At 45.5% G+C, this 19,308-nt stretch overlaps 1 protein-coding gene across 2 annotated transcripts; it reads right to left on the bottom strand.

Moving 5' to 3' along the window:
* Positions 1–5,878: 5,878 nt before the first annotated feature.
* On the bottom strand, positions 5,879–13,574 carry LOC109776680 (uncharacterized). Of its 2 annotated transcripts, none has more exons than XM_040403471.3 (9): positions 13,245–13,574; positions 11,700–13,153; positions 11,138–11,350; positions 10,465–10,533; positions 9,728–9,997; positions 8,913–9,263; positions 8,511–8,788; positions 6,959–8,387; positions 5,879–6,259 (listed from the first exon to the last, which is right to left on the bottom strand). In XM_040403471.3, the coding sequence occupies exons 2-8, from the start codon at positions 13,137–13,139 to the stop codon at positions 6,968–6,970; spliced, it is 4,041 nt and encodes a 1,346-aa protein (XP_040259405.1). In that variant the 5' UTR covers positions 13,140–13,153; positions 13,245–13,574; the 3' UTR covers positions 5,879–6,259; positions 6,959–6,967. The 2 variants fall into 2 exon arrangements, with proteins under 2 accessions (XP_040259405.1, XP_020190933.1); XM_020335344.4 differs by having other exon boundaries at positions 11,138–11,347; positions 13,245–13,566.
* Positions 13,575–19,308: the final 5,734 nt, after the last annotated feature.

Below are 19,308 nucleotides of genomic sequence, written 5' to 3' on the forward strand. Positions count from 1 at the left end.
GACTAATGTTGAGTCCATGGATTATACGCACTTTCACCCTTCCATCATTGCTAGCCTCTTCGGTACCGTGCATTGCCCTTTCTCACCTCGAGAGTTGGTGCAAAATTCGCCGGTGCATCCAAACCCCGTGATATGATACGCTCTATCACACATAAACCTCCTTATATCTTCCTCAAAACAACCACCATACCTACCTATTATGGCATTTCCATAGCCATTCCGAGATATATTGCCATGCAACTTTCCACCGTTCCGTTTATTATGACACGCTTCATCATTGTCATATTGCCTTACATGATCATGTAGTTAACATCGTATTTGTGGCAAGGCCACCATGCATAATTTTTCATACATGTCACTCTTGATTCATTGCCTGTCCCGGTACACTGCCGGAGGCACTCATATAGAGTCATATTTTGTTCTAGTATCGAGTTGTAATCATTGAGTTGTAAATAAATAGAAGTGTGATGATCATCATTAATAGAGCATTGTCCCATGAAAAAAATAGAAAGGCCAAATAAAAAAAGAGAAAAAAAAGGCCAAATAAAAAAAGGGAAGGCCCAAAAAAAGAAGGGACAATGCTACTATCCTTTTTTCACACTTGTGCTTCAAAGTAGCACCATGATCTTTATGATAGAGAGTCTCTTATTTTGTCACTTTCATATACTAGTGGGAATTTTTCATTATAGAACTTGGCTTGTATATTCCAACAATGGGCTTCCTCAAATGCCCTAGGTCTTTGTGAGCAAGCAAGTTGGATGCACACCCACTTAGTTTCTTTTGTTGAGCTTTCATACATTTATAGCTCTAGTGCATCCGTTGCATGGCAATCCCTACTCCTCGCATTGACATCAATTGATAGCCCGTTGATTAGCCGCGTCAATGCGAGACTTTCTCCTTTTTGTCTTCTCCACACAACCCCCATCATTATATTATGTTCCACCCATAGTGCTATGTCCATTGCTCACGCTCATATATTGCGTGAAAGTTGAAAAAGTTTGAAAATGCTAAAGCATGAAACAATTGCTTGGCTTGTCATCGGGGTTGTGCATGATGGGAGCATTTTGTGTGACGAAAATGAAGCATGGCCAAACTATATGATTTTGTAGGGATGAGCTTTCTTTGGCTATGTTATTTTGAGAAGACATAATTGCTTGGTTAGTATGCTTGAAGTATTATTCTTTTTATGTCAATATTAAACTTTTGTCTTGAATCTTATGGATCTGAATATTCTTGCCACAATAAAGAAGATTACATTGATAAATATGTTAGGTAGCATTCCACATCAAAAATTCTATTTTTATCATTTACCTACTCGAGGACGAGCAGGAATTGAACTTGGGGATGCTTGATACGTCTCCAACGTATCTATAATTTTTTATTGTTCCATGCTATTATATTATCCATCTTAGATGTTTTATATGCATTTATATGCTATTTTATATGATTTTTGGGACTAACCTATTAACCTAGAGCCCAGTGCCAGTTTCTATTTTTTTCCTTGTTTCTGAATATCGCAGAAAAGGAATACCAAACGGAGTCCAATTGACGTGCCAATTTTTGATATTTTTTATGGACCAAAAGAAGCCCCCGGAGTAAAAGAGTTGGTCCAGAAGAGTCCCGGGCTGTCCAGGAGGGTGGGGGCGCGCCCTACCCCCGGGCGTGGGCCCCTATCTCGTGGACGGCTCGGAGACCCCCCCTGATGTGAGACCTACGCCAAAAGTTCCTATAAATACAGAAACCTCTAGAAAATAACCTAGATCGGGAGTTCCGCCGCCGCAAGCCTCTGTAGCCACCAAAAACCAATCGGGACCCTGTTCCGGCACGCTGGCGAAGGAGGGATCCCTCACCGGTGGCCATCTTCATCATCCCGGCGCTCTCCATGACGAGGAGGGAGTACTTCAACCTCGGGGCTGAGGGTACGTACTAGTAGCTATGTGTTTGATCTCTCTCTCTCTCTCGTGTTCTTGATATGGCACGATCTTGATGTATCGTGAGCTTTGCTATTATAGTTGGATCTTATGATGTTTCTCCCCCTCTACCCTCTTGTAATGGATTGAGTTTTCCCTTTGAAGTTATCTTATCGGATTGAGTCTTTAAGGATTTGAGAACACTTGATGTATGTCTTGCATATGCTTATCTTTGGTGACAATGGGATATTCACGTGATCTACTTGATGTATGTTTTGGTGATCGACTTGCGGGTTCCGTAACATTGTGAACTTATGCATAGGGGTTGGCACACGTTTTCATCTTGACTCTCCGGTAGAAACTTTGGGGCACTCTTTGAAGTTCTTTGTGTTGGTTGAATAGATGAATCTGAGATTGTGTGATGCATATCGTATAATCATACCCACGGATACTTGAGGTGGCATTGGAGTATCTAGGTGACATTAGGGTTTTGGTTGATTTGTATCTTAAGGTGTTATTCTAGTACGAACTCTATGATAGATCGAACGGAAAGAATAGCTTCGTGTTATTTTACTATGGACTCTTGAATAGATCGATCAGAAAGGATAACTTTGAGGTGGTTTCGCACCCTACAATAATCTCTTTGTTTGTTCTCCGCTATTAGTGACTTTGGAGTGACTCTTTGTTGCATGTTGAGGGATAGTTATATGATCCAATTATGTTATTATTGTTGAGAGAACTTGCACTAGTGAAAGTATGAACCCTAGGCCTTGTTTCAACGCATTGCAATACCGTTTGTGCTCACTTTTATCATTATTTACCTTGCTGTTTTTATATTTTCAGATTACAAAAACCTATATCTACCATCCATATTGCACTTGTATCACCATCTCTTCGCCGAACTAGTGCACCTATACAATTTACCATTGTATTGGGTGTGTTGGGGTCACAAGAGACTTTTTGTTATTTGGTTGCAGGGTTGTTTGAGAGAGACCATCTTCATCCTACACCTCCCACGGATTGATAAACCTTAGGTCATCCACTTGAGGGAAATTTGCTACTGTCCTACAAACCTCTGCACTTGGAGGCCCAACAACTTCTACAAGAAGAAGGTTGTGTAGTAGACATCACAATCCTACTCGTAGGAGTTGGATCCCCCCTTTCCTAGTCCAACTAGGAGAAGAAGGAAGGAGAGGGGAAAGAGAAGGAAGGAGGGAGCGCCGCCCCTCCCCCTAGTCCAATTCGGACTAGGCCCATGGGGGGCGTGCGGCTAGCCCTTGGCTGCCCCTCTCTCTCCCCTAGGCCTAATAAGGCCCATTACTTCTTCGGTGGTTCCGATAACCCTTCCGGCACTCCGATATTTATCCAGTGACCCCCGGAACTCATCCGGCGTCCTAATAACATCGTCCAATATATCATTCTTTATGTCTCGACCATTTAGAGACTCCTCGTCATGTCCGTGATCACATCCGGGACTCCGAACAACCTTCGGTACATCAAATCACAAAACTCATAATACATATCGTCATCGAACGTTAAGCGTGCGGACCCTACAGGTTCGAGAACTATGTAGACATGACCGAGACTCATCTCCGGTCAATAACCAATAGTGGAACCTGGATGCTCATATTGGTTCCTACATATTCTACGAAGATCTTTATCGGTCAAACCGCACAACAACATACATTGTTCCCTTTGTCATCAGTATGTTACTTGCCCGAGATTCGATCGTCGGTATCGTCATACCTAGTTCAATCTCGTTACCGGCAAGTCTCTTTACTCGTTCCGTAATGCATCATCCCGCAACTAACTCAGTAGTCACATTGCTTGCAAGGCTTATAGTGATGTGCATTACCGAGAGGGCCCGGAGATACCTCTCCGACAATCGGAGTGACAAATTATAATCTCGATTTATGCCAACTCAACAAACACCATCGGAGACACCTGTAGAGCATCTTTATAATCACCCAGTTACGTTGTGACTTTGATAGAACACAAAGTGTTCCTCCGGTATTCGGGAGTTGCATAATCTCATAGTCATAGGAACATGTATAAGTCATGAAGAAAGCAATAGCAACAAACTAAACGATCATAGTGTTAAGCTAACGGATGGGTCTTGTCAATCACATCATTCTCTAATGATGTGATCCCGTTCATCAAATGACAACTCATGTCTATGGCTAGGAAACTTAACCATCTTTGATTAACGGGCTAGTCAAGTAGAGGCATAAAAGTGACACTCTGTTTGTCTATGTATTCACACATGTACTAAGTTTCCGGTTAATACAATTCTAGCATGAATAATAAACATTTATCATGATATAAGGAAATATAAATAAAAACTTTATTATTGCCCCTAGGGCATATTTCCTTCAACATATATATCGGAGTACAATGATCTATATGAAGTATAAGACAAGGTAGAATAATATCCTACGCTATCCTATCTTTCCTAATAATCAATATACTCAGCAATGTACAATGAAGACACTAGTTGCCACCTGTGACATCACAGACAGGGCCGACCCTAGGCCATGGCAAAAGGTATGGTGACCTAGGGCCCATCTTAAATAAGGATCTAATATATCTACATACTTAAATAAATTATAAATAAATTGATTTGCGGGACATAAAATCACATGGACAAGGGCTATATGCCCCCCTCCCCCTCCTCGGCGCACTTCACTATGTTGTACCTATTCAATAGATATTTATAGTTGAGTACATTATAATCACATATAGTTTGTGTATTGAGACTTTATTTGCTAGCTAAAATTCTATTTTTTATGTTTATACCTTTATATTTTCCATAATATACCGGGTGTAGTTACTCTCACTTTTGTTTTGGACGTTTTAGATAGTATCTACCATACCGGAGTGTATGTATGCGTAGTATGTAGTACGTAAAAATGTTTAGGTAGTATATATATTAATTTTTTAGATACTATGTAGTGTATTTTTAGCATACATTTTTTACGTACAAATATGTATGTATTTCACAAATATGATAGAAACATGGGCTCATATGCAATTTGTACTACTACCGGGTGTAGTTACACCCATGTCTAGTATATATACTACTTTATCATTTTTAGTAAGTTCATATACTATATCTAAGATACTGTGAAAAAAATTGCATGTGAGCCCGTATTTTTATCATATTTGTGAACTACGTAAAATCATAACCAACTAGACTCCTGTAGGAAGCAACCGAGAATAAGTCCGGGTAATGATTTGGCACGGGATCCAGTGCCGGTCTTCCGTGCTTGTAGCTAATAAAGCACTCGCAGGGTAGTGGCCGATCACCTCAGGAGGCTTGATCTCAATTCGGTTCAAGTTTTTCTCTTGCACACTACTGCAATCTGGCTGCCTGCAGGATGATCAGCCGCGCAGATGAGTTTTCTTCACTGTTAAAGTTGGCTTCAGGTGCTTTTTTCTCTGTACATGTCCAGAAATGTAAAGGATGAACTTCAGATGTTGATAGCAAACAAATAGCACAACAACAGAATTACCACTTGTTTTACTGTTAAAAGCTTGATGTCACACGAGTAACCTAGAAATAATGAGAACACTCAGACCTGCAACATAGGCATTCCCACAAACTTAGATGCATACATTGTGCCGCCCTATGCAAATGGAAAAGCTAGTGACTTTCTACTAATATATTGTGTTTTTCTTGTACACATTTTTTTTTAAATAGTTTGAATTGCTTACCACATGTGTCACGTGGTTTTATCTTGTACACATAGTTCCAATAAAGAGAACCCAAGGGGAAAAAATAGTGATTACTCCGTTTGTAGTAGTGATCTGAAACGTCTTAAATTTGTTTTCTCTTTGAACCGGTGTTCTTATCAGTGTCGGTGCAAGCGTACAATCGCACAGGTTCATCGAATAGTTGCTTAGCTTGAATTTTACACGAATGACAGAAGATATGTTCTTTTTGTGTTCCTTGAAAGAGGTGAAAAAAATGTCGAATGAAATATTATACGCGTAGAAAGTGAGCTATAGACCATACAGGCAGCAGTTGCAGGTTCACAACAAACCAAATGTAACAGTAATTATGCAGCTGCCTTTAGGGGGAAATTTACACATCATAGAACAAATCGCCACTACTGGACAAGGCAAACAAACATCCGACCAACATGGGTGTGAGACAATGGAACATGAGTGCAGCATAATCCGGCACCTGCATGAGTGCAAGTCTTGGAAAACAGGAATACAGCTGGTTCCGCAGATTGGCAACCTTTGTAATTATATCAGTGTTTTCAGCATGGCCGTTGTCACGGACCATAGGCGCCACCGCGTCTTATCCCGCCATAGGCACCGACTCATCCACCTCTGCGCACCACCTGACGCAGTAAAGAAATTGTATACAAGCATCATCCACAAGAACCATGATATTCTAGATTGAAAGGGCACAGAACACACCCAACATTTTTCCTTGTAGCACAACCTAGTACATGACCATTATATTCGCTATCTAGAACTTAGAAGGTACAGCTACTCAGCAGAAAACGCTGAACTCTTACTCTTTCTCGTTGCCAGTCTATACAGTATACAGAACAAGATTTATGGAGAAAAAAAATGAGAATTTCAAATATTTCAGTGCAGATGCAGGTAGCACAAGTACACATTTCCCTGTACCTGAGCTAATTCAACAATATGTACCCACATAATCTCCATTTATACGTTTCAAATTTCAAATGAATTGACAATTTGCTCTGTCCAGCTTATTGTCTTCCATGTAGAAAAAAGAGGGCAGATCAAGTAGCTTTGACATATGTCCTGTAAACTACTGCCCATGCTTCACCATGGATCATAAGTAAAATGACAAAGTAGTGTGACTTGCATATGGCATTGCAGTTCGTTCAACATTTACTTGGTTGGATTATGTTCAGCACACCATCTAGAAGTTAAGTAAAATCTAGGAAAGTAAGAAAATCCGGCGGTAGAACTTAGCAGCGATAAGCTTAAATTGTTTTGGGTATGAAAAGAGTACATAATGGACAGAACAAACTCGTAAAATGCAAAATTGAATAGATTCTTACCAGGTTACATCATGGGGCATCCTGCTGAACTGCCGGCCCTGGAAAATTTGCAGCTGCAGAGAAGCTTGGTGGTATTGTTAGATCAGTCGCTTGGGAAGGCTGGTCAGCCTGTCTGCTGCTAATGTTGGCATCGTTCCCACCCATGAACGGTGCACCCTCCTGGACATGGACCAAGCCACCAGGCGACATAGGTGACATATCAGATGCGTCAGCCAGCGATTGTCTAGGTATGGGTGCAGCAACATCAGACACTGAACCAGGTAGTGGTACAGGAAGTGGCCCAGTTACAGCAGCTCCAGCTTCAGTTGCAGGTGGCAACACATCAAAACCAGATCTTACCCGCGGCCTGCGTTCTACTGGACCCTGATCACGGCTTCTGCTCCTGCTGCGACTACGGCTGCGGCTCCGTGACCAACTCCTGCTGCGGCTCCTGCTGCGTGACCAGCTTCTGCTACGGCTTCTGCTCCTACTACTTAGGCTCCTGCTATCACTTCTTCTGTCATAGCCTCGCGAGCGGCTTCTATCTGGGCTACGGCTGTAGCTCCTGCCTTGACCCTTGTCAAATCCTCGACGGCCATCATACCTTCCACGTCCATCTGAGATAAAACGATCGTGTGGACCTCGGTCAGAACGTCCCCGTCCTCCAAATCCACGCCCTCTTCCACCACGTCCACCAGAGAAATCACCCCGGCCTCGTCCACCAAAACCAGAAGAATCACCCCTACCACGACCACCAAAACCAGGAGAATCACCCCTGCCACCGTGACCACCAAATCTACCAGGGCTTGCTCCACCTCTCCTGCCAAAGCCATCAGACCCACGCCCCCCTCTCCCGCTGAAGCCACTGGGTCCAGGACCCTCCCTTCCACCAAATCCACCAGGCCCCTCCCTTCCACCAAATCCACCAGGACCAGGGCCCATCCGTCCATCGAAGCAACCAGGGCCATCCCGACCACCAAAGCCGTCAGGAGTCTCTCGACCACCAAAGCGGCCGGGGCCATCTCGATCACCAAATCTGCCCGGGCCATCCCGATCAATAAATCCACCTGGCCCATCTCGACCACCAAAGCCTCCAGGGCCCTCCCTAATTCCACCATAACCACCAGGGCCCTCCCTAATTCCACCATAACCACCAGGGCCGCCAACAGCAGATTCAAAACGAGTACCACCACCAGGACTATCCCAACGGCTCATGCCACCAGCCTGGTTTCTTGGAGCACCAGATGCACCCCGTGCAGCCATCTGTTGCAGCTCTGGAGGTACCTGCTGACCAGTACCATCCAAGACTTTCACCAAATCAGCAGCATATTTCCAATCTTGCTCAGAGAAGAAAGTGTATGCAACTCCAGTAGCCCCAGCCCTTCCTGTACGCCCTATGCGATGCACATAGTCTTCGATCCCAGTTGGGAAGTCATAATTGATCACCACTCTTTAAACAAAACATGCGACAATATTGAGAAATGGCAGAACAATCAACAAACATCACTAGGCTTGAAATGAAATGATATTTAATACCAGAAGATTTTAACATGGGACAACCAAAAAAACTCACCTGATGTCTTTGATGTCAAGTCCACGAGCAGCAACATCTGTGGCCACTAATACTGGCACAATACCAGTCCGAAACTGACCCAGAATATGATCCCTTTCACCCTGTGATTTGTCGCCGTGAATGCTTGCAGCACCAAAACTACGACCAATGCTACGAGCAAGCTGATCGCACATTTTCTTGGTTGAGCAAAATATGATGATCTTTGAGCCCCTTTCTTCCGCTCTAAGAATCTGCTCCAAGCGACGCTGCTTATCCATGGGTGGAACCATCTCTACATACTACACCATACACAAGGGGTGAACCTTAGAAATAGACAATCCATAAAAATGGCTAAATATGATATATCAAACATCCAGTACGGCAAACAAACAAAAGCATGGCCATATGAAGCCATATGAATACCTGTGTGATGGATTTGTTGGCAACAAGTTCATCAATGCTACCAATATTGATCTGGACAGGATTTCTCAATAAATCCCCAGCTATTTTTGTAACCTCCTTTGGCCAAGTGGCAGTGTACATTAGAGTTTGTCTATTACGAGGAATCTCGTCAACAATCTTCCGTATTTGTGGCTCAAAGCCCATGTCAAGCATGCGGTCAGCTTCATCAAGCACAAGTAATGAAATCTGATGGAGACTAATCTTCCTCATTTCCAGGATATCATTGAGTCGTCCAGGTGTAGCTACCACAATATCTGCTCCACGCTCAAGTTCTCTGAGCTGAGGTCCCTTTGGAGCTCCACCATACAGGCACTGAAAAAATAAACAAAAAAATGAACATATATTAAAGATTGCAACACGCACTCCAGCAACAGAACCCATGAAATATAGCACATTTCTTAAAGGCAAAAAGGACAAGGCATACGGGTTCATAGAAGACCATTCCAAGACAAGGCTCAGTTTCTACATTAACAGTATCTTTTATTGAGAATCAACTGTCTACATTGCATTTAACAATTATATGCTTTCCTAAAAGGCAAAAAGGACAAGGCATACGGGTTCATAGAAGACCATTCCAAGACAAGGCTCAGTTTCTACATTAACAGTATTTTGTATTGAGAATCAACTGTCTACATTGCATTTAACAATTATATGCATATTCCTATGAGGCAACACTTATATGTAATCCCCATGATTATGATCAGATGTCATCCAGTGTATCTCAATATAAATGAAACCATGTGCATTCATATAGAAGAGTAAAGGTCCAAACTTACTGTGCATGATACTCTAGATGATCGACCAAACTTAATTGCTTCATCTTGTATTTGTGAAGCAAGCTCACGAGTAGGGGCCAAAACCAACACTGTAGGGCCCGACATTGGATTGTTTTGGCATCTCCTCAGATGTACAAAAGCAGGAATAAGGTACCCCAGTGTCTTCCCTGATCCCGTCTTGGCAATAGCTACTATGTCCCTGCTTTGAAGTGCAACAGGCCATGTTTGAGCCTGAATTGGGGTGGGGTTTAAGAAGCCAGCAGCATGAACCTGAGTGGCAAAATGAAGAATCATAAGCACATATGCATCTGCAGAAAGACACTATCTATGATGAGAAAGAAAAGCTAATTGCTACCCTAAATGAATATGGCTGCTTACTTAAGCAGCTCAAGGCATGAAGAAGGGGCTCTTTGTAGATTCAGAGGCAGAGACAAGAAGCAGGAAACCTCAGCCACATTTTATATTCTGAAAGAACATCAATTCTTCCGATAGTTGTCAGCAGAAAATAGCAACAAGTATGTCACTACACTGCCCAGATGACGGCACTAGCTAAATTAGGGTATCCAGCATGACAGCATATGACATGCAATGTGTTTACTACCGAAAATTCTAGTTTTGACTTCTAAGGAGTCTTTGCTGTGGCCCATGCTAACAAGTTACAGACAAGGAAATATAAGAAACAAACAACATAATATTCCAAGCACCAATACTAAAATACAACTCAAGAGAAAGCATACCTCGCTCAGGATCTCTGGGGGGAATCCAGTAGCCTCAAATGTCATAAATGGAGGAGGAACATTCTCACCCTGAATATTTTTAAGAAACGGGATAACATGTGACAAAGCTTTATAGTAAATGAAAACAAAACATAAGAGATTGGTAATTCGACTAGAAATCAACAGGTGATGTCGTGGCAGTAAAGCGCATGCATTTGTAAGCCCCACAAGGATTTGAAGCTCCTTGTCTGTAAATTTTACTGAATAGTACATAAAACAACATATCACATTAATTTATGGCCAACTGCAGATATCATGAGTTACCTTGCCAAACAAACAAGGCATTCGTTCCCATCATAGTATTTCAAACAGAATGTATTTGCACATGAAAATACTAGCATATCCAGATAGGATTTTAGAAATATTCCATCTATCTGTTTCCTGTATTATTTGGTGGGAGATATATGCATCACATAAATGACAGAATTATGTATTCTACAAAAATATTATCTTCCTACAATCGGGTCAAATTACTGAATATCTGTTAAGTTGCGTTTGGAATAGCGTGTCAACTATAGTTCAGAAGGCAACAGGACAGAGAAAAGGAGAATCATCATTATATGGAGATTATGTTAAGCTGTGAACCATGTTTCAGTTATTTTAAGATAATATTGCCATGCAATTGAGTCATTACCACTGCAGTTACTTCATGGTGTTGACGATATGCATCTACTGAAGCGACACTTGGGAAATCAGGAGGAGAAAATGTTCCGGATGGTGGCCTCGCTAAAGCTCCGATAGGAAATGGACCATTGTTAAGTGGGTTTTGTACCAAATGTGGAGGTGCCATGTTATAACCCCCAAAATTATCTGGCTGGGAATAAGGTGGGCCATTCCTCATATCCTGCTGTACAAGATTATGAATAATAGAGTTAGTGGTGTCAATTTCATAAACGGAGAGATTGTTGTATAGAACTGATAGAAAGAATTCAAACCATAAAGAATGTAATTGTATACAGAAGAAAAAACACAGTTGTGAGACTTCTTATATTTCATTACAAAAAATCTCCATACCAATCATAATATTCTGATAGAAAATATATTTCATGAAACAAGATACACAAACGAAGGAACTTCACAATGTACTACTCTCTCTGTCCACAAATGTAAGATGTTTTGGCAGATAAATTTAGTAATAAAATAAGGAATGCTGATCTCATTAACACCTGACAAAACAGGATTGTATAGTATATTACCAGGTGATTTTGTGGGGGTGGAAGAGCGGCAGGTTTTGGCTGCTGATGGAGAGCATTTATTCCATCAAACCTCCCAGAGGAGAGAGCCTCATTTTTTTCAAATTGATCTTCACTATTGCCCCTCTTGAAACCTATTGGAGGTCGACCCGGTGAAGGAGCAATATGATTGGGAACTACATGGCTACTAGCCAGTTGTTGCCGGTAGTTAGTATCCACTCCGCCTTGATGTGTTTGAGCAGGCGCGCTCAAGAAACTAACGTTATTAGTTTCACCTGGGGATGATCCACCAAGATGATGCTTTGCAGGATATGGTGGCCCTCCGACTCCATGAATATTTAGTTGATTATGGGCTTCAGGACGTTGATGACTTGAAGGCAACGTCTGGTTTGAAAGAGGAACTTGGCCATGCTGCTGACTAAGCTGTAAGGAAAAGCCAGTCTGCTTTCCTTCATGATGAGCTCCTGCATCAACCTTCACCGTGGTATTTTGTTGCCCATGTTGGGAGACAAGATGACCATGATGTGGTTGTTTTCCCTGTTGAGGGGTGAACTGGAAGCCATGCTGGAGTTGGCCCTGTTGGGGGGACATTTGAGGTACTTGAGGCTGTGAAGCTTGCAAGCCTTGTGAAGCCTGGGCAGGTTGATGAAAGCCTGGTGATTGTTGTGTGTGTTGCACTTGAGTCTGAGGCATCCTTGTTCCCTGCAACTGCTGACCTTGATTGTAAGAAGCATGCGGCATTTGTGGCTGCTGGCCTTGATTGTAGGCAGATTGTGGCATAGGGGGGCGCTGGCCATGACTGTAGGCAGCTTGCGGCATCGGTGGACGCTGACCTTGATTATAAGCTCCTTGTGGCATCGTTGGCTGCTGACCTTGATTGGCAGCTTGCGGGATTGGCATCTGCTGGCCTTGATTATACTGAGTTTGCGGCATTTGTGGCTGCTGGCCTACCTGATATGAATATTGCTGCTGGGGTTGCATATAATGACCGTGCTGATATGGCATTGGCTGCTGATGAGCATTTGGGTACTGAGGAGCTAGTGGCTGTTGTGACCCTTGCTGGTTCGGCATCTGTTCTTGCTGCTGTTGATACTGAAACGGCGGTTGCTGTGCTTGCTGACCTTGATACTGAAACGGCGGTTGCTGTGCTTGCTGACCTTGATACTGAAACGGCGGTCGCTGTGCCGTCTGTTGCGGCTGCTGCGGGGGCTGTTGCTGCTGCATGCCAGGCTGCGCAAAAGCCCCGGGCGCTGGCGTGGACGCAGCCGCGGGCAAGGGAGGCGCAGCTGCACCCGGCTTGTCATACTGAGTGAGGTTGGTCTCAGGGTTCCAGTAGTAGAGCGTCTCGCCGTCGATTAATGCTTTCCAAGGCGCTGGGAGCGTCGGGTCGTCAGGGGCGAATCGCGGGCCCGATGAATCCGCGGCAGCCTCTGCTCCCGCCATGGCCAGCGGCGGATCTAGACGGCGCACGCCCAAAATTTTGCCAAGGTTAGTTCGGGATTGAACAGCCAGGAAATCAATAAACAGTGGATGAGTAAAAGCTGGTACCTCAAAACCTCAGCGGCCCGAGATTGGGGCGCGGGCGGGGTGGAGACGGCAGGCCACGGGAGCAGCGATGAGGTGGAGCCCCGACGACGATGGCAGCGACGCGCGTGAGGGCGGCGACGCGCGCGGTGACGCGCGAGGGTTTGGGGGGGCGTGAGTGCAGCGGGGTTTGCGGGGTTTGGGGGGTGAGGCTTCGGCGTCGGCGGCGAGGGAGAGGCGTGGGGGTTTGGGGGTGGGCGGTGACGGCGACGGCGGGCGCGGCGGGAGGTCTAGCCGCTAGGGCACATCGGTGGCGAGGCTACGGGGGATAGATTTTAGAGCCGCAAGGGGCTTGGGTCGGGATTGGATCTTTTTTAGGTCAGGCACGGTACGGGGGTGGAGGAGACCGGAGAGGAGTCCGCCTGGCCGCAGGAGATGGGTTTTGACGGCTCGGATTGCTCGGCTGTCTCGTGACCTACGGTGGATGGAGACCAGATATACGACTCGAGGTTGTACCACCCCTCAGAAAAAAAATGATTCGACGTTGTATCGGAAAGGAATCTCGGGAAGGAATCTCTTCTAGGCATGTTTGTAAAATGCACTGGTGATCACTAGCAAAAGAGCCCGTGCGTTGTAACGTTGTAACAGGAGAAAAAACACAACACACACTCTTAACTGAACAACCATCACTCAAGACCACAATAGACCATGCGGCACTTCGAGCAGCGCCGCCGGGGCCGCGACGAAGGAGGAGTCTGTAGGAGATATGCCCTAGAGGCAATAATAAATGTTATTGATTATCTCCCTGTTCATAATTAGGTTTATGTTCCATGCTATAACTGCTATGGTTCTCGAGTCTACAAATAAAATGAGGCTTGGAGGAAGACTCATATGCACATGTGGAATAATAAACGATAAAATGTATTCCTAGTCTGGCCTCTAAGACTAGCTCAAGTATTGCATGATGGTTCTGTTTTCCTGATCATGGGCATGTCTACGCCAGCAATTTTGAGGGCACAATGTTAGAGGAACATTTGTGTTGAATCGATCCGAATTGATGTTATGCTATGAGATACATTCGTCACAAGTTAATGGTTAATAACACAAGAAGTTTATATTTGCATAATTCCTTAAACCATGAGAGTATCGAGTTTCTTCATGCTTGCTTCATGAACTTTGGAGTTTGTTAAACGTCATCCGTAAATGGGTGGCTATTACGGCGGCTTACGGGTTCATGGAAAAGTATGTTAAGTAACTTGATAGCTCAAGATTGGGATTTGCTCCTCCATCGATGGAGAGATATCTCTGGGCCCTCTGGTGTTACGGTATCCATCATCGTCTGGCCATACACATGGTGGTTTGATCACGGGGATGCCGAAACACGGAACATGAAAAGAGAACAATACCGGTAACGAGGTAACTGGCATAGTGGACAAGGAGTTGATCCACAGGGATGCCAACATGTCTCACCTCGGGTATTTGTAACATATCGCGAAGCAACAGGAATAGCACACAACAACTGGAGGTTCACTCAAATATTCATTCGTGTGGGTATAGGGGTCAATATGGGTGTCCACGGCTCCGATGTTGATCATTGATCGGAAGGGGTTTCTGGTCATGTCTATACTTCACCGAACCTATAAGGTCACACGCTTAAGGGTCATCTATCTGCTGAATACTAGACAAGGAGTCTGAGAGAAAGTTTTCGGAAAAAGTTTTTCGGAGACATCAGAAAAGTTCTGAAAAGATAGGTCACCGGATGAGTTCTGGTGAAACCGAAAAAGTTGTTTCGGGGTATGCCATTAAGTCAAAATGATTTCGGCACATGCCTGATAATTCTTGGAGGGTGCCAGAATCATTCTGGAAACTTTTTGGAATTTTCAGAAATAAAAACCGAAAATGTTTCGGAGCTGCCGGAACCGATTCAGATGCTTTTCGCAGATGAAAATCACTAAACTGGAATTGTTCCAGAACATGTTGAAAATCATTATGGTGGGTACTGGAAATGTTCTAAAGCCCACATGAATATTTTCAGTTCGAACGGACGCCGAAAAATGTCGTCGTGAATAGTGAAAGTGCTTTTTGGAATATTTTATGGAAAGCCATTATTTTGGGCTTTGTCCCTAGATCTTTTGGGATGACATGGATGGATAGGAAGGTGGTGGAGCCACCCAAGAGGGCTGCCAATTTCGTTGGTGCCATTGGGGGCCCCCGTGAGGCTTCCTTCCACCATTTGGTGCTCCACTTGCCTCCCCATTTTGCCTTTATGTATGACATAAAGCATGGGCACTTTGGGTATTTGTGGAGGCACACTACCCCTTGGTTTTCCTATAAATAGGAGGTGAGGGGCTGTCCAAACCATCATCCCTTCTCACATACAAGTGCCATGCATGATCTGGCTTCTCTCTCCCTCCCAGCGAAATAGTTTCGTAGAGCCGAAAGGCTGTCTGGGTTCCGGTGGGAACTAGTTCTGGACGGCGAAGCCCTGCCGGATAGATGACACCGTATGTGTGCAACCCTGTAGAGAGGTCGTTGTGACGCCCCCGATTCAATCGTACACTAATCATACACGCAAACGTGTACGATCAAGATCAGGGACTCACGGGAAGATATCACAACATAACTCTAAAAATAAAATAAGTCATACAAGCATCATAATACAAGTCATGGGCCTCGAGGGCTCGAATGCAAGTGCTCGATCATCGACGAGTCAGCGGAAGCAACAATATCTGAGTACATACATAAGTTAAACAAGTTTGCCTTAAGAAGGCTAGTACAAAATGGGATACAGATCGAAAGAGGCGCAGGCCTCCTGCCTGGGATCCTCCTAAACTACTCCTGGTCGTCGTCAGCGGCCTGCACATAGTAGTAGGCACCCTCGGTGTAGTAGGAGTCGTCGAAGGTGGCGTCTGACTCCTGGGCTCCAGCATCTGGTTGCGACAACCAAGAAGAATGGAAAGGGGGAAAAGAGGGAGAAAAGCAACCGTGAGTACTCATCCAAAGTACTCGCAAGCAAGGATCTACACTACATATGCATGGGTATCTGTGTAAAGGGGCAATATCGGTGGACTGAACTGCAGAATGCCAGAATAAGAGAGGGATAACTAGTCCTATCGAAGATTACGCTTCTGGCAGCCTCCGTCTTGCAGCATGTAGAAGAGAGTAGATTTAAGTCCTCCAAGTAGCATCGCATAGCATAATCCTACCCGACGATCCTCTCCTCGTCGACCTGTGAGAGAGCGATCACCGGGTTGTATCTGGCACTTGGAAGGGTGTGTTTTATTAAGTATCCGGTTCTAGTTGTCATAAGGTCAAGGTACAACTCCGGGTCGTCCTTTTACCGAGGGACACGGCTATTCGAATAGATAAACTTCCCTGCAGGGGCGCACCACATAACCCAACACGCTTGATCCCGTTTTGCCAGACACACTTTCCTAGGTCATGCCCGGCCTCGGAAGATCAACATGTCGCAGCCCTACCTAGGCACAACAGAGAGGTCAGCACGTCGGTCTAAATCCTATGGCGCAGGGGTCTGGGCCCATCGCCCATTGCACACCTGCACGTTGCGAACGCGGCCGGAAGCAGACCTAGCCCCCTTAATACAAGAGCAGGCTTACGGTCCAATCCAGTGCGCGCCGCTCAGTCGTTGACGTCACGAATGCTTCGGCTGGTACCATGACGTCGCGTGCCCATAATTGTTCCCGCGTAGTTGGTTAGTGCGTATAGGCCAGTGGCCAGACTCAGATCAAATACCAAGATCTCGTTAAGCGTGTTAATTGAAGTATCCACGAACGCCGACCAGGGCCAGGCCCACCTCTCTCCTAGGTGGTCTCAACCTGCCCCGTCGCTCCACCACAAAGTATCAGTCGGGGGCCGTCGGGAACCCAGGCCCACCTCTACCGGGATGGAGCCACCTGCCCCTTCAGCCCCCATCTTCGAACAGTATCATAAGTAATGTAACAGTATAAAGTATATAGCATATGCTCGTGATCACCTCCCGAAGTGATCATGGCCCAGTAGTATAGCATGGCAGACGGACAAGAGTGTAGGGCCATTGATGGAATACTAGCATCCTATACTAAGCATTTAGGATTGCAGGTAATGGTAACAACTGTAGCAACAATGATAGGCTATGCAGCAGAATAGGATTAACCGAAAGCAGTAACATGCTACACTACTCTAATGCAAGCAGTAGAGAGAAGGAATAGGCGATATCTGGTGATCAAGGGGGGGGGCTTGCCTGGAAGCTCAGCCGAGAAGGAGGGGTCGTCAACACCGTAGTCGTACTGGGTAGCAGCGGCGTCAGTCTCGGTGTCTAACGAGAGAAGAGGGGGAAGAAACAATAAATATAATGCAAACATAAGCATGACGGTGCATGACAAGACAATGCGCGGTGCTAGGTGTGCCCTAACGCGGTAGGAGGTGATACCGACGAAGGGGGGAAACATCCGGGAAAGTATCCCCGGTGTTCCGCGTTTTCAGACAGATGAACCGAAGGGGGAAAGTTGCGTGTTCTCTATGCTAGGGATGTGTAGTGGATGAACGGGTTGCGTATCCGGAACCGTCTCGTCGTACTGAGCAACTTTCATGTACAAAGTTTTTTCATCCGAGCTACGGATTATTTTATATTAATTTTTAAAGTTTTAAATCATTTTCTAAATTATTATTATTAAACTAATTCGAAATTCATTTTATGATGTCAGCATGATGTCAGGGTGATGTCAGCAGTCAACCAGACAGTTGACTTACTCAAACTGACGTGTGGGTCCCACTGTCATAGTCACAGTTTAGTTAAACAGAATTAATTAGTTTAAGTAGGTGATTAGATTAATTAAGTGTAATTAATTTAAATAAACCAGATTAATTAAGTTAATTAGTTCCCTAATTGATTTATTAATTTATTATTATTATTTAGGGGCTGGGCCCCATGTGTCATTGGCACTGGGCCAAAGCGGATTAACGGGCGCAGGTGTAGTGGCGTGGGCGCCCGACGGGGTTCAACCCGAGCGGTGCCGCGGGGCACCTGCGAGCGATGGGCAGGTTCAGCGGCAGCGGTGGTGGGCTCGGCAGAGCGTCGGCGCGGGCGGTAGAGGCCAGCGGAGGCGGGCGATGAGCGAGGTGGCTGCTGCGGAGGAGCCGGCGGCAGCCGCAGGGCAAAGGGGCGAGGGCGCGTGCGGTCTGCCCGGCGACGACGAGGCCAGGCGGGGTCGAGAGCAGAAAGAGGCCGGGGCCGTCGTGGTCGCAGGCGAGCGCGGGTGCGCGCCGGCGTGCACGGCGACGTCCGACACGGGGAAAGGGGAGTGCGAGGAGAGGGAGGTTCTCACGGCGGGGCCGTAGGGGACTGGCAGCGGGCTCGAGGAGGAGTCGGGGAGGTCCGTCGAGGCAGCACCAGCGACGGGGATGGGGAGCGCCGGCGACAGAAAGGACGGCGGCGATGGCATCCGTCGATAGGTCGTGAGGGACGAGTGGCGCGGTCGATCCTGCGAGGGAGAGGCGCCGGAGGTCCTACAACGGCAGCGGGCACCGGGGCGTCGGCGAGGTGCGGCGGGGTGGCACGCGGCATCGGCGGGGTCGGGGCCATGGTTGCCTCGATCCCGATCCAGACGGGGGAGGAAGGAGAGGAGCGAGGCATGGGGGGAAGTAGGGTGGACCGATCTAGGTCACGGGGGAGTGGGAGGTTATGGGGGCGAGTGGGTGGCTGGTTGGGCCTTTGCCCAGTTTGGCCGGCCAGCTGGGCCATCTGGCCCAGTGAGGGGGGTTTCCTTTTCCTCTCATCGGTTTCTTTTACTTTTTATTTATGTTTCTAATTTTGTTTTCTTTTTGTTTCCTTTTATTTTAGCTTTAGTAAAACACCAAAGTGGCACCTAATTTGATGTTACCAAATATGCCATTGCCACATTAACTAGCTACCTAATCTAAAATAGTTTTGTAATTATTTGTTATTTAAAAGTATTTAATTAATAGTTTCCGCTACTATTTTATTTATCTTATAGCATGTAAACGTTGTATAAAAGTATGGGTTCTTCACCATAATCACCTATGCATTATCTGGCACAAACCGAACATTTTAGTTTTAATATTTGAAAGC

Source organism: Aegilops tauschii, chromosome 3 (assembly GCF_002575655.3).
Source record: "Aegilops tauschii subsp. strangulata cultivar AL8/78 chromosome 3, Aet v6.0, whole genome shotgun sequence".
Classification (NCBI taxonomy): domain Eukaryota; kingdom Viridiplantae; phylum Streptophyta; class Magnoliopsida; order Poales; family Poaceae; genus Aegilops; species Aegilops tauschii.